The following is a 17,064-nucleotide window of genomic DNA, read 5'->3' on the forward strand; positions in this document are numbered from 1 at the left end:
AAGATTTTCTTCATGTGCAAATCTCTAAATTTTAAATAATGGCAACCCACTTTATTAGTAAATAGCTTGTGTTAGACAATGTAACATATTTGCAGGCCTGACTAAACATATAGGCTGGCAGTTTGTAATTTTAATATAGTGCTCATTACCATTGGTAGGAAAAAGTGATAGCCCAATGGCATTGATAACGATTGTAAGAGGGACCTATGCAGTGAATTTGATAATGGTCCACTGAAAAGTCAATTTTTTCTTCCTAACGCCAGACTCTGCCAAATTATTTTATCAAATTTTCTAACCATACCTTTAAGTACTCCAGTCTCTTAGAGTCACACCATCCCTTTATTTTAAAATAGCCATCCATTGAGCCTTATGAGTTTATGTAACTGAAATAATTTCAGTGCCTTTGACAAAGACGACAAATTTCCAAAATTTGCTAACATTGACCTGATCACTGCTCAGTCACCCGTCTCCCATCTGCTGTTACAGAAACTCCCTTATCTCCTCTGTCCATTTCTTCTTTACCTTAATATGTCTATCCAGCTAGCTTCTTTTAAATCACCTCAAAATAGTACGGTGTTGACCCAAGGCAGATACTAGGTTGGAGTGTGAACAAACCCTTCTGATGACTGAGAATAAAGGAGTTATGATGCAGAAAAAGGCAACTACATAAGATTTTTGGCCAGGGTTTTCAAAACCTTTATCTGCTTTGACCAAGCAGAGGAAAAATAAACACCACCAAGTTAACCATATAGTTCTACCATTTTCCAATCTCCTTCAGGTAGAAATTGCATATGAATTTTAGCGATTGATAGTATCAATTTGGGGGATTGAATACAGACCTCTCATATTTTCCCCCAGTGATTGGTGTTGCTAGACTAATATTTCTACATTGTCTTTACAGAAAAACGATGGGCAGTTCACTGTGATTCAGCTTGTTGGCATGCTGAGAGGTATCTCTGCAGGAATGAAGTACCTTTCTGACATGGGCTATGTGCATAGAGACCTTGCTGCTAGAAACATCTTAATCAACAGCAACCTTGTGTGCAAAGTGTCTGACTTTGGACTTTCCCGGGTACTGGAAGATGATCCCGAGGCAGCCTACACCACAAGGGTAAGATCTAACAGAGTGCATTTCTGAAACACTAGACCAGAGCCATTTATTTTTAAAGATTCTAAAAGAAATAGCTAAAAGAGCATTCCTGCAACAAAGTCAAAAAGAAAGATAGAGAGTGAGGGGGAGAGGGAGAGAGAAAATCAAAAGTCAAAAAATTCTTCCTTTTATATATCAGCAAATTTAAATATTAACTTTAGAATATCTGAGTTTCATAATTCATTTTTTCTGAAGATACTAAAAATAAAAAATCTTACTTCAGAATGGATACAGCATGTAAGAATAATCATCTTAAATTTCAAAGTAAGGAGTTAAATACAGAATCTCCTACATTAAAGGTTATATATATATATATATATATATATAGTATGTATGTGTCTGTGTATACACACATATATATGAATAAGCAAACATGTATAATATTATTGGGTAGTTTAAGCTGTCTGCATTATACTGTCCTTACTTGTAAAATAAATACAGAAATATCTAGCTCCCACCTTTTAAGGATTTACATTGTAGGGAAAAAAGAGCTATTCCTTCCAAAAGTTTTGATTTCCTGGAGGTATTGTAATAGCTATTTAAAAACTGTTATGTCTACACTATGGAAAATTGATCACTAACTCATATTGTTGTATTTCACAGAAGTCAAAACTCTTTTCTATCAAAGTAATTGCTTGCTGTATTGATATGGTATATAATTGACATTTTTTTCTGTGAAAAACTGTGCATATTGCTACAACAGAATGTTATGGGTGATCTGTAATGTCATACTTTTCAAGTTTGAATTCCTTATGATAAACAATATTTGCTTAATTCTAAATATGTTCAGTGTCATCAAGTTGAATATCCTCAATGTCTAAAACCCTTGTGAAGATAGAGATCTGTCATTGTTTCTTTTTCCCTATACAATTCGATGTCTCTCATTCTCAAAGTAATATGCATGTTTTCATATTTAATTCAACTTTTAAAAATTATATCCACTGGTAGTCTAACAATAAGTTCTTTTCAGATTATAAGGGTTTTTTTAAAAAACATTTTTGCTTTGTGATTCATGGGGATTTGTACTTTGTTGAAGGGCGAAAGTAACTTATCAAAGCAAACAAAGACTTCCAGTGGTCAGCTTAATCAATAAAATATTTAGGGGGATATCTTTCCTCTTCTAGACCTATCATTGTCATTATTTGCATTACATGAAAGCTCAATTAAGAATTATTTTGGGAATAGAGTTACCCTTAATAAATTTGGCCTGATCAAGATTGAGGTTATACAACTATCCATTGCCAGTGTGATTGGTGGGTGTCTTAGTTAAGTGTAAAAAGTAGATTTTTCAAGATTTGTGCTAGTGTGTTATGCTACAGAGTAAAGTGAGAGACAGAGAACCTGAAACCTTCAAGGCTTATTCCTCTGAAATGGGGTATAGTGGCAGCCTGTGGAAAATCTATACACTGAGAGATGAGAACATAAGGAACTTGAGATTTATTGATGACATGAAGGATGATCAGAGGATCACGAGAAAAATTATGGGCTAAGGTTTAATATAATCAACAAATGACAATTCTAAAAGGAATATTAATAAGACATTATAGAATATCTATGCATAGCTAGGACTCATAATACTATCTTGCCTATGAATATTTAATGAATGAGAATAAGTTTCAGGTAAGTCTTCTTCAAATGATGTTACCATATATCTAAAGAGCAAATAATTCAAACCTAACTTCAATTCCCAAAATAATTTTTAGTATGACCCCAAACTGTTATTTCCTTATATATATTGAAACTTTGGTTCATAAACAGCAATTTAAGTCCTATTTTTTCCCTTGCAATGTAAATTAAATCTTTCCCTTCCTGCAAAATGGGAAGGCATATGTTAGTCTTTTTCCAAGAGAATATTGAAAACCTTCACCTCTTTCTCTTTCAATATATATTTGATGATAGATGAAATATTTGATTATCTAGATTTGCCTGCTATTGAAGCTAAGAGAATAATAATTTCACCCTGAAAGAGGCATATTATAAAAGTGTTTATTGTATGAACTAAGAGAAAGTCTACCAAATCAATTTTTATGCCATAAAAAACAACTTGATAATGTAGTAAGATTTTCCCCCAATCCAATTTCAATAATTTTTAATTTGGTTTAGTCAAACAAGACACCCTCCTCTTAAACAGTTGAACCAAACAAAAACAAAATAAGACAACAGAGGAAAAGAGAAAAGCAAGTCTAAAAGAAATCACACAACATCAAGGGAAAGTGTAACTTTGTTTTAATATATCCAGTATTATGCTGGGCCCAGTAGCTCACGCCTGTAATCCCAGCACTTTGGGAGGCTAAGGTGGGTGAATCGTTTGAGGTCAGGAGTTGGAGAGCAGCCTAGACAACATGGCAAAACCCTGTCTCTACTAAAAATACAAAAATTAGCCAGGCATGATAGCGCGCGTCTGTAGTCCCAGCTACTCGGGAGGCTGAAGTATGAGAATCACTTGAACCTGGGAGGTGGGGGTTACAGTGAGTGGAGATCTCACCACTGCACTCCAGCCTAGGAGACAGAGCGAGACCCTGTCTCAAAAAAAAAATTATATATATATATATATACACACACACATATATATACACACACATATATATGCACACACATATATATACACACACACATATATTACATATATATATATATCCAATGTTTATGCTTTTCTTATTAACTGCTAAACAGCTCAGGGTCACATTCATCAACCTATAATTTCCACTTACAATTTCTGTATTAAAGAAACGAAGCACCCAGGGAATTTGAGTCCTTTACTCTGTTAGAAAGTCATGAGAGTATACCTTATCAGTTTGCTTGACTGCCTGCTTTCCCTTACTTAGAGCTGCTATACTGAGGACTGTAATTGAGATGTGGTTTCTGTATGTATTTCAGTAGTCACACAGAATTTAAACTAGAAACCTTCTAGACAGCCAATTAGTAGTTAGTCTACAACTGCTTATGGGCTGAGAGATGTGAAAAGACACTGCGTGCTGTCAAACAGATTCACTTAAAACTGCTACATCTCTGTCTAGATCTTTTCAGTGAGGCAACACTGTCCCTAGGCACATTTGAAGTATGTAGGAAGTTTTTAAAATCTTTTTCAATTTTAGGGAGGAAAAATTCCAATCAGATGGACTGCCCCAGAAGCAATAGCTTTCCGAAAGTTTACTTCTGCCAGTGATGTCTGGAGTTATGGAATAGTAATGTGGGAAGTTGTGTCTTATGGAGAGAGACCCTACTGGGAGATGACCAATCAAGATGTGAGTATGGAACTACTCTTTCCCAACTTGACAATGAAATGCTTTGTTCTCCGAGTCAAGACACAATGTTTTTCATTTCTGAAAGTGACAGTTGCTTAAGAAAATGAAATACTTTGCTTACCCTCTGATCTGTTTTGTGTTGTTGAAATATCCTTTATGCAGGAGCTCAAAATGAGTTATTACAAAGGAAAGTAAGTTACAGTTATATAAAAACTCAGTCCCTTGCCAGACAGTTTTAGCTGTACTGTAGTGATGTTTCACTCAATTCTTGTCAGTATCATTTTCAAAGATAAAGAAAGAGCCATCAAAGAATGAATACTGACAGGCAAGTTTTTATGATTTGCATTTGATAAAGGCAGCTAATACTCCAAACCAATAGGATGATGATATTGATTTAATAGCGGATGCTCTTAGAGGATAAAAAGGAATAGTCTACGTTTCTTTAAATTAAAAAATGTAAGAAGAGTTGTATTGTTTATTTAACTTGAAAGAAATACCAGATTTTCCCACAATGGAAAAATAATTCATACTCACAATAATAGAATCCTAAAATTAAAGGAACTATGAAAGAATCTTCTGTTCAAATTCACAGCGCTTATTATGTGATGCCTGACACATGGCTCTTTAATCTTTCCCTTTGTAATTTTCCATCATTACTATTCAATACAGACCTTTCTATTTTGGATCATATGGAAATTTCATATTTTTATTTTGAGAAACAACAATTATAAAAGCAGCTAACATTTATTGAGCCCTTATCATGTGACATACACTGTTTTAAGTGCTTTACCAACTATTTTATTACTTCATTGTAAAGCTAGTATATTGAACAGTTTTAATTTAATAATGTGCTTATTTGAAACACTTTTTTCACTCGCATTATTTCTGTCATCCATGCTCCATAAAACCTCCCTCTCTCATGACTTCAGGGTTGGTTAGACAGATACTATATAGCTCTCCAGCTGAATTTTGTTGAAACAACAATGCCGGTAATTAACACTCACTTTCCAATCTAAAAATTCTAGTCCAACCTAAAAGTGAATCCTATATACATTTCAAAGTGTCTTCCACAACTGGAGGCCTAGCCTAACTGTAGGTACCTACAGTGTGAATCAAGTATGGTCGGATATTTGCCCCTCCTCCTCTGCCAAAGTCTGTATCAGGCTTCTTCAGGATTGGTTTGGGTGGAGAGGTAGAAAAGAAGGGGCATAAATGTCTTCTTTTGAGAAGTGTCTGTTCATATCCTTTGCCCATTTTTTGATGGGGTTGTTTGATTTTTTTCTTGTAAATTTGTTTAAGTTCTTTGTAGATTCTGGATATTAGCCATTTGTCAGATGGGTAGATTGCAAAAATTTTCTCCCATTCTGTATGTTGCCTGTTCACTCTGATGGTAGTCTCTTTTGCTGTGCAGAAGCTCTTTAGTTTAATCAGATCCCATTTGTCAATTTTGCCTTTTGTTGCCATTGCTTTTGGTGTTTTAGTCATGAAGTCCTAGAACTTAAAATATAATAATAAAAAAAGACAAAATGAAACCACAACTTCACACCATGTATATATAAAATATACATGTGAGGTGGAATAAATATGGAAATGTCAAAATCAGAATATAAAATAATAGAAGAAAAATCTTGATTATATTTAGCCTTTCTTTAAAAACAGGAAAAATCCATAAGCCATTTAAGAAAAGAGTTTGATAGTTTTCACTAACAAAATTATAAATTTATGTGTTGAAAAATGCAGAACAAAAAGTAAGAAATACAAGTTTAGATTGAGAAAATATTTTCAATACTGCATTATAAACAAAAGTATAATGTACTTATACAATGAGACTTAATAAAGCATTAAGAAAAATAGAAACAATAGGCAAAGCATAAGATTTGGCAAGATACATTGGATGGAATGCAGATGGCCAATAAATGTATGAAAAAATGTTTAACTTTTTAAATAAAAGAAATACAAATTAAAAAAAAAAAGAGAGAGAGAGAGAGAGAGAAAAGAAGAGGCACGGGCTGGGCGCGGTGGCTCATGCCTGTAATCCCAGCACTTTGGGAGGCCGAGGTGGGTGGATCGTGAGGTCAGACCATCCTGGCTAACACGGTGAAACCCTGTCTCTACTAAAAATACAAAAAATTAGCTGCGCGTGGTGGCGGGCCCCTGTAGTCCCAGCTACTCGGGAGGCTGAGGCAGGAGAATGGCATGAACCCGGGAGGCAGAACTTGAAGTGAGCCGAGATTGTGCCACTGCACACCAGCCTGGGCGACAGAGCGAGACTCCGTCTCAAAAAAAAAAAAAAGAAAGAAAGAAAAAGAAGAGGCATGATTGCTTTCATAATGTGAGGATGCTGATGCCTCCTGTGAGACATACTGCCTAGGCATTAGTTCTCAAGTGAGTTATCTGTCTGAGCTCTTCCAAAGACCCTTGATGAAGCCCTTTTCTCTGCAAGGCCCCTAGAGGAGGAGGATGTCCTCTGACTTTCCATAGTTCCTCTCGCTCTCTGTCTGTTCCCCATCTGACAGTGTCTTACTGTTCCAGCTCCGTGTCCACTTTATTGGAGAGAAACACATTCTTACTGGATGCACTAGCAGTGCCTTCTCTTTGCAGATATCTGTTGCAGGCTGCTCCAGCCAGCCTTCTTCAAATTTCCCCCGAAGAAAAGCCAGGGTCACACATCAGCTTTCCCACGAATGATTTCATAGTATTCTTCTTTGATCGAAACAGCAAATTGGAGTTATGGATTTCTGCTTCTCAGCAAGCACACCGGATGACAATGAGTCTCCCCTTCTTGTAGTCACTTAAAATTGCTAAAATTGGTTTTCTTTATGCCCTGCTTACTTGGCTTGGGGAGGGGAGCACTGACTGGCATTTCTCTCAATCTGGGAAAATGGTATATATTGTCTTCAGCTTTATGATTTTAGGGGCGGGACCATTGCAAAACTATATCATTCAATTCCTGTTACATGTATTTATACTTATATTTAACAACCTTGTGTCAGAGAGGTGCTATTATTATTACTGTTTTACAATTAAGAAACTGAAGCTTGGAGATGTTAAATGACTTATTTACCATCACAGAAATAATGAAAGTGATAGCAGAAATTTCAATCTGGTTCTCTAAAATTTTTGTATCTGAGCATCACACTGTCTCCAATTGAATCAATGTCTCCTACCTCTCTTTCATTTCTAACCAATAGTCCTACATCAGCTTTCTAATTTAATATAAAATATAAAATGTTCAATTGAATATATGATTACTCTGGATTGATCTTGATCTTAGTCTAGACTAAGACCAGACCCATTTACTACTTTCTATTCTTCAGATAAATGTCAAATGCTAACAGGCCCTGCAGAACACTGCGTGGTTTCATTTCTAACTTATCTAAACCTCATTGCAATGCCATTCTTCCCTTTAATTTTTGTGAAAGTATTTTAATCCATCCTGGCAGCGAGCCTTGATATACTGGTTTCTACCATGTGTCTACTTCACTCAAGGGAAACATTCATCCCTTATTTGCCTGGTTAACTCCTATTCACACTTGAGATATTTTGAATTCTGATCCTGTCACTCCGAATTATTAGTTTTTCCCAGCTGTGCAGCAGATCATCCACGTTATAAGGAATGATGCCTAATACAGTTGTATCTGTCACAGACACAATTATACACCAGTGCAAACACTGGTGCTAGGTGAATGTTCATAACTGCTCATCTTGACTAGGCTTTCTTATGTTCCTGGGGGCCAGTGGGTCTGTATTAGTATGCCTTGGCTCTCTTCCACAAGTCTCTTATTTTCCTCCTGAGACCAGCAGCTAGCCCAAACGTGATCTCATTTGCAAAATGGCTGAAGAGTAAGAAGGAGCCCAATTACATCTCAGCCTGCAACATGTCTGCTAAAATCTCATTGGCCAATCCCATAATCAAAGTGCTGAGTCAATGAAACTACTCTTTGTGGATGGGCACTACAAAGTTGCATAGATAAGTGAATAAAAGTTCATTTATCTAATGCTTAATCACTTCTTTAACATTATAGTATCATCTATTTTTACTCTCATAGTGCTTTCTTTGTGATTTTTATTTTTCCTTGTGCCTTTAATTTTATTTTCCTGATTTCAGCTATTTGAGTGTCTTGATACTCTTTCAGATAACTGTATTTCAAATTACTTAGAAAAACACTAGAAATTGCTTATATAACGTTTCGGGAAGTTTTAAGAAAGAAAAAAACTAATATTTTGGCTTCTACTTGGTTTTCTAAGAATTTAAATGAGGTTTACAGAAAATGATCATACAATTAAAGATCATTCTAAAATATCTGTCTATAATACAATGTCCAATGCATGCATTGCTACTTTCTCAGCTAGTTCATAAGTGGCATTTTAGTTTTCAGATACAGCACTAAATTTCCTATGCCTTAATTTCTGTTCAAATTTTGTATCCAAGAAACATGACAAATCAACTATATTTAATGATCACAATCACTAAATATTTCTTTGGAGAAAAATTCTCGGAAAACAAAGTAGAAGTACTGATTTGGCAATTTCAAATGATATATTCCATAATCTGTACATTCCAGATGCTATCTGATTCGTAAAGGGCTTTGCCACCATGAAAATGATACGTTTCCAAGACATGCAGGATAATCTAAATCTCACAGAGGAGATCTTCCTCTGTGTCAGGAGGACAAAATGCAGCAGTAGGAGTCTTCTGATTTAGGATTGCCTCTTCCATCAGGAAGAAAACCTGTAATGACAATAATGAAAATAAACTAGAACAACGAAGGAGATTTTAGGTAAATACCAGACCATGAACTCTGATTCAAGCTCAGAAGCTAAGATAATATCATGTAGTCAGTAGAAGCCTATTTATTGATAGTAAACACTTCAAATATCAACAGTTTTCAGAAGCTAAAATAAAAACTAAAGATTTCATTGTGTTGCATTTTTATTTTTAGTGACAAGGTCTTTCTCTTATATTTATTGCAGAGTATATGACTGTATAGATTCTACTAAGTACATAGATTGCACAATATTTTGAAAACTAATTTAAGTAGTCTGTTTTTTAATCTTCTTATATTGGAAGTATTTTTGCCTTTTTTGGTTTTAGGAAGTCAGATTCTGTGCTTTCTTTTTCTGGCCAGTTTTAATCCAGTCGTTTTATTACTACTTCTGTTGGCCCAGATCTTACTTGTAAAGCAGAAAGACTATTTGACTCCAGAAAAGATCAACTAGCTTTGTACTGGGTGTGCCTCTCTTCCTCCTTCTATTCTTTGTTTCATTTCTGATGTGCCAGATATACATATATACATACATCAGCAGTATAAATTATATGTATAAGAGCAATATACATAAACATATGTATATGTTTATGTATATTCCTTATATGTTTATGTATATTGCTCATATACATATTCCTTATATGTTTATGTGTATTGCTTATATGTTTATGTATATTGTTTATATGTTTATGTATATTGTATATGTTGATGTATATACATAAACATATATTCCTTATATGTTTATGTATATTGCTCATATACATATAATTTATACTGCTGATATATGTATATATGTATATCTGGCACATCCGATATACATACATATACATATGTATACATATTCCTTATATGTTTATGTATATTGCTTATATTATTGACATATTTCTTGCTAAAATAAAGAGGCAGTATGTTGTAATTAACTAAAGAAGGGGTATGAGGAATTTAGTTCTCATCCAAATACTGCAAATTACTGATTTGACAGTAAGCAAATTATTTGACTCCTTAGCCTCATTGCTATGTAATCTAAAACGAGTGTCTTTGACCAAAGAATATTCATCTTTTAAGGATAATGCCGCCCTTGGATGTAAGTAATTATTTTAGGAACTAGTAGCCTCATGAAAATTCTTATGCTTTTGAAAAAATGACACGTAAAAAATTATCAGTTCTTCAGCTCAAAATTTCTGTACCTGGCTGTTTAACAACAACAACGAAACGAAAATCTTGGACTTAAACCAGTCATCTTGGATTCTACAACTCTTGGTCAGTTTCAATGATTATAAAGGGAATAGGCTTCAACAGAAGATTTCTAAGATCTCTTTAATCTCTGGAAGTCTACTGATCTAAGATTGATGCACTAAGAAAAAAACATACTCAATATATCTTTAATAACTATCTTAGAATAAAAACGGATATATCTTAGAATCTTAGAATAAAACTGATATATCTGAAACTATTTCTATGTCATCTGGGTTTGCTTCCAGAAATATATTCATAAACTCTAGTCATTTGTAGGGAGCTTCATATCTCATAGTAACAGCTCCTATATGTGAGATTTCAAGTAAATGCCTAGCAACATAGGTACTCAAGCCCTAGATAGAACTTAATTCATGGAAACACACAGCTGATGCTTGAATTCCTATAATCTTCCTAATCTTCCTGCCACTCAGTTTTCAAGCCTACATTTTCACATCTCCTGTGATGAAGAATGCTCTATCTTCCAAAACAGCTCATTTTAATTCTGGAGAGAGAGATATGTAACATATATACATATACACACACAATAATTTATATAAATATAAATATATATAATATGTAAATATCTATTTATTTATGGTGCAAATAAATATGATTCTATAGGGTGGCATTCATATGTATATTTATTAATGATGCAAATAAATATGATTCTATAGGGTGACATTCATATCTCTCTCAAATTATTTTATTTGGTGTGTGTTGAAGTGTAGCGATGATGATTTCTAATTTCAATGGTGTGACTCAGCACCAAGATGGAAAGACCACAGGTTTTCATGACAAAAATACTTAATTTGTGAATCCTGCTACCCCCACTTCTTAGCTGTTAAAGATGGGCAATTTCTTAAACCTTCTGATTATTTGGAACCTGAGGTGTTTCATATGTGAAATGTGTATAATAATTTTTATCTTGTAGATTTGTAATATGGATGAATCTAGATAATTGCAAACATCCTGCATGGCTATGACTGACATAATCCATAGGCTAATCTAGGCCCTCCAAGAAACCTATGTCAACAGGAAATAATTAGATACTAAGGAAAATTTTTCTAAGAAAAATTGAGGAGGGATGAAGGGAAGCCGGGATAGATGTCAGACTGTGACACAGGTATGTCCCTAGGTACAGTAGAGACGGAAGGAAGGAAGGATGATTGGGTGCAAGCTATGGAGGGGAAATGCCATTCTAAAGGAGTCTTTTTATCCTTGCCATACTCCATAATTGCCTGGAAGCAACGTGCATAAAGTAAGCTTTATGCAGGTGCACATGTGATGAAGGGCTTTAGAGCACAGCAGCTAGCGTTGTTGGCCAATTACTATCTCTGCAGGTGAAGAGCCTAGAGACAAATGTTTATGATTGCCATGCTCTATTCTCTTGCCATGACACACTTACTTCGCATAGGTTCAGAAAGCATCTGTTTCATGGTTCTGTGGGCACTTCCTCCTAAGAAAGAATTCAGAAGAGGCAGGTTACTAAATGAACTGCAGCCTGTAGCTATAGTTGATCTTAGGACCTCACCTGGTCCTTATCCTCCCCCTCCTCCACTATCCACTCTGACTCCCCCTCACTATGATCTTGGCAGGTCGTGATGGCTTAACTGGTGGTCTGATCTAATTCCTCATTCTTGGGGTTTCACACATATTTCTCCCTGCCCCAACTGTGAGAAAGAAGTCCAACTGCTTCCTGCTGCTCAGTATCAGTTATCCTTGCCATTATGGTGACTTCTTTTCTGCTGATCTCTTTGCATGAGTAATTCATAACTGTTAATTCAATGGAGCTTTGCTGTGTTTTCTGGCAAGAGTCACTGGGAATGGAGCACAACACAGAAGTATCTGACTATATATATACCGCAACATGAAGAATAACACCCATACTTTCAGAATCTTGTCTCCATGTTGGTGCTTCAGCTGTGTCTTGTTGCTTCTGGATAATGAACTATGTGTGCTGGTGTGCTCCAACAAGCTTGTACCAGCTGGCATATTTTTAGAATATTTCTACTTGAATGAGACCATATTAGTAGCTTACAATTGGCATAGAGAGAGTATTTACACCATGTCACGATACAAATATTACAAATTTGTCCTCCCCGAGGGAGAGTGAGTTGTTACAAATTTATCAGCACTTCATGAAGTACAAAAGTTCTTGGAATAACATAATTTTGTTCAACAGCACTTTGTTATAATGTTGATGAGAAAAACAAATATATCAACTCACAGCCAGGGCCACTGTCTGTGTGGAGCATGCGGGTTCTCCCCATGTCTGTGTGGGATTCCTTCCATATACAAAGATATGCCCTTTAGATTAATTGGTGTGTCTACATGGTCCCAGTCCAAGTGAGTGTGGCATGAGTGTGAGTGTGTCCTGCAAAGGGATGGTGTCCTGGCCAAGGTTGTTTCCCACCTTGTGCCCTGAGCTGCTGGGATAGGCTCCAGCCACCTGCAGCTCTAAACTGGAATAAGCAAATAAGCAATTATCTTACCTGTTTTTGTCACTTTTTCTTAAATGTATGTATAGCTCACATTTATTTCAGTGTTTAATAATAGAGGTGTTTTGGGTCATTATTAGAAGTTTAGTTATGTTTTTGTGACCAGAAATATGCCCTAAGAACTTAACTCTTGTTTATATCAACAAAGTTATAGTTAAATTGGTTTCATTATACTTTGTTTCACTGAAAGTCACAGTTTCCAGAACGTATCCATGATATTAAGTGAGAACTTAACTATTTGTGATAGTTAAGTCCTCATACATTCTTCATTGCAAAAGGCATACTCTGGATGGGTGATATACTATGTGGAATTCTGTGTTTGTGAATAAAGCCTTTCAAAACTCCTATTGCTGGCTGAGGGTCTGTGGTTGGGAAAAGCAACCATACCCACAATAGGTATATACACCTAAAAATGCTAACCCAATGACACTGATGTGATAGAAGGAGCCCAGAGAGCCACCTTGCCATCAAATGAATAATACCATATAGGGGGCTAAGTTATGTTTTTAGGAATTGGAAAGAGAGGCAGTATTGTGTTCAGACTATCAGTTTACATGCTAATGCCAAGAAAATGCATAGCATATTATACTATTTCAGATATAGCACATCTGAACTGGTGCCAGCTTGCCTGTAAAAATTCTCATTCTAATTATCTTTTCTTTACTTTGTTCATCTCAGCCACCTGTATCAACAAATCTAATAGTAATGAGAAAGTCCATCGAGATTATAACTCATTTGGTTATATGTTATAAGTTGCATGGGAAAATGAACACCTAAATTGCACTTTGGTCATTTTTGGTAGATTTCCATCATTTTACAACCTACCAGAGTAGTAATGCTATCTATTTCCCCCAAAACTATTATAACCAATCATTAGAAATGGGAAAAAAAAGGAAACTTCTAATATAAAATGTGAAGTTATAGTTGCAAATCTATTTTTAAAATAAATTCTAACAATTAATTTAGAATTAAATTTCATGACCTAATTACCTGGACCCAGTTCTAAGTTGATATAGAGACAGAGCACTGTATTTCTAAGTATAAATTTACCCGAAAATAAGACCGATTAAGAAATAAATTCTAGAAATATCTTCACAGGTCAAATAACTTCTTAAGGTGTTTAAAGTAAACGTCTGTATTGTTGGGCTTAGTGGAGGAAGGATTATTGAAAAAAAAAAGGGTGCTAAAGAAAAAAATCGAACTAATTGGTAGCAGCTTTGGAGAAAGGGCAAATTATGAAATAAACCGTGTTTTGAATAAATAAGAATTACTATTCTCACTGCATAGCAAATATATTACATGACTTAAGCGATTTATATTAGGATGCTTTATTTTGATACCTATATGCTGTTAAAAGGAATAAAAACTGTCCTTATCAGCCATGGAAAATCTTATAATCAGCAAACAAATAAATAAACTATCGATCTATGCGTACCAATGATAATTTTTAAAAATATTTCTTTATTTGATCATTAGTGAGAATAAATATTTTTTCAAGGCTTGTTTAGCATTGTTATTTCTTTCTTAAATTATTGGCTAGTATGTTTCTCATGTATCTGTTGTTTTATTATTTTATTTCTCAATATGTATAAATTTTAATAAGTTACGTTAATTATATGTTATAATTACTGAAAACATTTTCTCCTGGAGTTTGCCTTATAATTACTATATTGTTTTTGAGGTAAATTAACTAAGATAGTAGGCTGCTCTTAGGACTTTTGCTCAATTATTGAAGTTATCTGACCATTTAATTTTGGAGTCCTTGAGTACTTTTTATTTCTCTGCTTGCACTTAACTTTTGGTATTTCTAAGAATCTTTATTATATGCTTTTCCAGGGGGGATATAAACTACATCAGCTGTGGCCAAGTGCTGATGACCCTTACCTTTATATTATCAGTCCAGCTATCTCCTATGCACTAGCCAGATTCCTGCAAATTGCCATCTGGGTGTTCTCTACTCACTTCAAATAAAAGAAGTCCCAAATTATATCTGACAACATTTTCTCCCCTCAGAAATGTGCTTGCCTAAAGTTAACAGAAATTACCATCCAATGTGATAGGCTTGAATTTGCTTGGTTTTAACTACTTTAAAAGTACCGTTTAATCTTCTTTCCATCTGCCCCTGCACTGGGTCAGGTGCCATTTTATTTATCATAAGGAGAATGCTTTCTTTCCAATGCTTAAAAATTGTCTTTGAAAAAAAAAAAGTTTATGGAGGTAGAAGGGTAGAATGTGGCTATCAGAGGCCAGGAAGGGGAAGGGGAAGGGAGGAAGGGGAGATGCTGGTTAAGGGATACGAAATTACAGCGATGTAGAAGGAATGAATTCTTGTGTTCTGCAGCACTGTGGGGTTAATATGCTTACCAATAACTTCTTGTATATTTTCAACAAGCTAGTAGAGAGGATTTTGAATATTCACAACACAGGTAATAAATGTTTGAGGTAATAGGCATGCTCATTGCCCTGATTTGATCATTATATATTTTATACCTGTGTTGAAAGATCATTCTGTATTCCATAAATATGTACAATTATTATGTGCCAGCAGAAAAAGAAAAAAAATTAAAATTATCTTTGTAAATTTCCTATGCTAATCATTTTTTCCATTTATCAAATCAATTCTGAATTCTTTGTGGAAAAGTGTAATTAAGACTAATTGTTAAAAAAATATGCAAAATAAGATATTGAGAAATATGTTCATTAATATTTGTTTTAGTATCACTCAAATATTTGAATTTTAATAATAAAATAAACCTGTATTGCTGTGTTTGGTAGCATAAACAAATTTCTTCTTAAGTTAGGTATTTTGATATGGGCAGCAACATTACAAATGGTTTTGATAAAATGACCGCACAATTAGGCTGATACTCATATGTGTGGTTACATTTAAAATCAAGGATATTTAGAATTCTTGTGCTACTAGACAGTCATTCCAGATTCCTGACAGAAATCAGCAGATGATAATAAACAGTCAGACCTTGACATTATTAAATGATACATGAGACAGTTATGCTAATTTAGCCTTTGACTTATCCATCATTTACCATCCAAAAGTCTCTTTTGAAGTAAAATTGCAGTTCTATTACTTTAAAAATGTGGCTGTGCACGTATTTTTTCATTAAAAAGACATTAACTTTTCAGAAAAATCACTAGAAAATTTAATCTCTATTTGATTCTGGAGTGCAAGGATAAATAAAACATGAACTGTATATTTTATGTCAATTAATTTTACAAATCACCCTTCACCAAGATTTTAAGAAAAAATGATTACCATTTATTTTATTTATAATACGTGAAGAAAGCCTATCTTTTTATATTATGATAGTATATTTATTTTATGTTGTATTTTGCAGCAAATGGAAATAGCCGTGGATTTTAAAGACAGTAATGCTAGTTGTTATTGCAAGAGTAAGGATAAGAAAGGATAAAAGTTGGACAGTGGGACATTTTTAAAGATATTCTATACTAAATTTGTGATGTTGGGGTGCTGGTTCTGTTTTGCTTTATACAGGTGATTAAAGCAGTAGAGGAAGGCTATCGTCTGCCAAGCCCCATGGATTGTCCTGCTGCTCTCTATCAGTTAATGCTGGATTGCTGGCAGAAAGACCGAAATAGCAGGCCCAAGTTTGATGAAATAGTCAACATGTTGGACAAGCTGATACGTAACCCAAGTAGTCTGAAGACACTGGTTAATGCATCCTGCAGGTACAAGGCCAGATCGAGTGATTTTCCAGAATGTAGCTAATTCAGATTGACGTCACAAATATTTTATCAATTAAATCATTCTTGTATAGACATTAATCTGTGAATCTATATGACACTAATTTATTTGGATGTAGTTTTTGCATGCTACTCTCTTACAATGAATGAAATATGTGACTAAATGATACTTAAAATCACCTATACCTAATCTAATAGTGTGACATGCCAGGTTTCAGAAAAATGAACTATACCCACATTGAGGTAGCATAAAAAAAATTAAATGTGTGTATTTTCACGCATTTTGGAGGATAGGTGAGGAGGAGGAATATAAGATTATAACATAAGAAAAAGCCAGTTAAGCACTGATGCATTTTAAACCAGAGATATCTAGCAATAATTACTCTTTGATTTATTTAGAATACATTTTAGTATTCATATTTTAGAAACATTGACAATTTTAAGGACCC

At 34.5% G+C, this 17,064-nt stretch overlaps 1 protein-coding gene across 10 annotated transcripts in view; it reads left to right on the top strand.

Moving 5' to 3' along the window:
- The window catches only part of EPHA5 (EPH receptor A5), a 352,552-nt gene that overhangs the window by 318,806 nt on the left and 16,682 nt on the right, over positions 1-17,064 (top strand). For all 10 annotated transcript variants that reach the window (XM_001165182.6, XM_001165218.6, XM_009447819.5 and 7 more), the window contains 3 exons: positions 902-1,111; positions 4,246-4,395; positions 16,407-16,600. In XM_001165182.6, the coding sequence (XP_001165182.1) occupies positions 902-1,111; positions 4,246-4,395; positions 16,407-16,600 (554 nt within the window). The remainder of the gene's footprint in view (positions 1-901; positions 1,112-4,245; positions 4,396-16,406; positions 16,601-17,064) is intronic.

This window comes from Pan troglodytes, chromosome 3 (assembly GCF_028858775.2).
Source record: "Pan troglodytes isolate AG18354 chromosome 3, NHGRI_mPanTro3-v2.0_pri, whole genome shotgun sequence".
Taxonomy (NCBI): Eukaryota; Metazoa; Chordata; class Mammalia; order Primates; family Hominidae; genus Pan; species Pan troglodytes.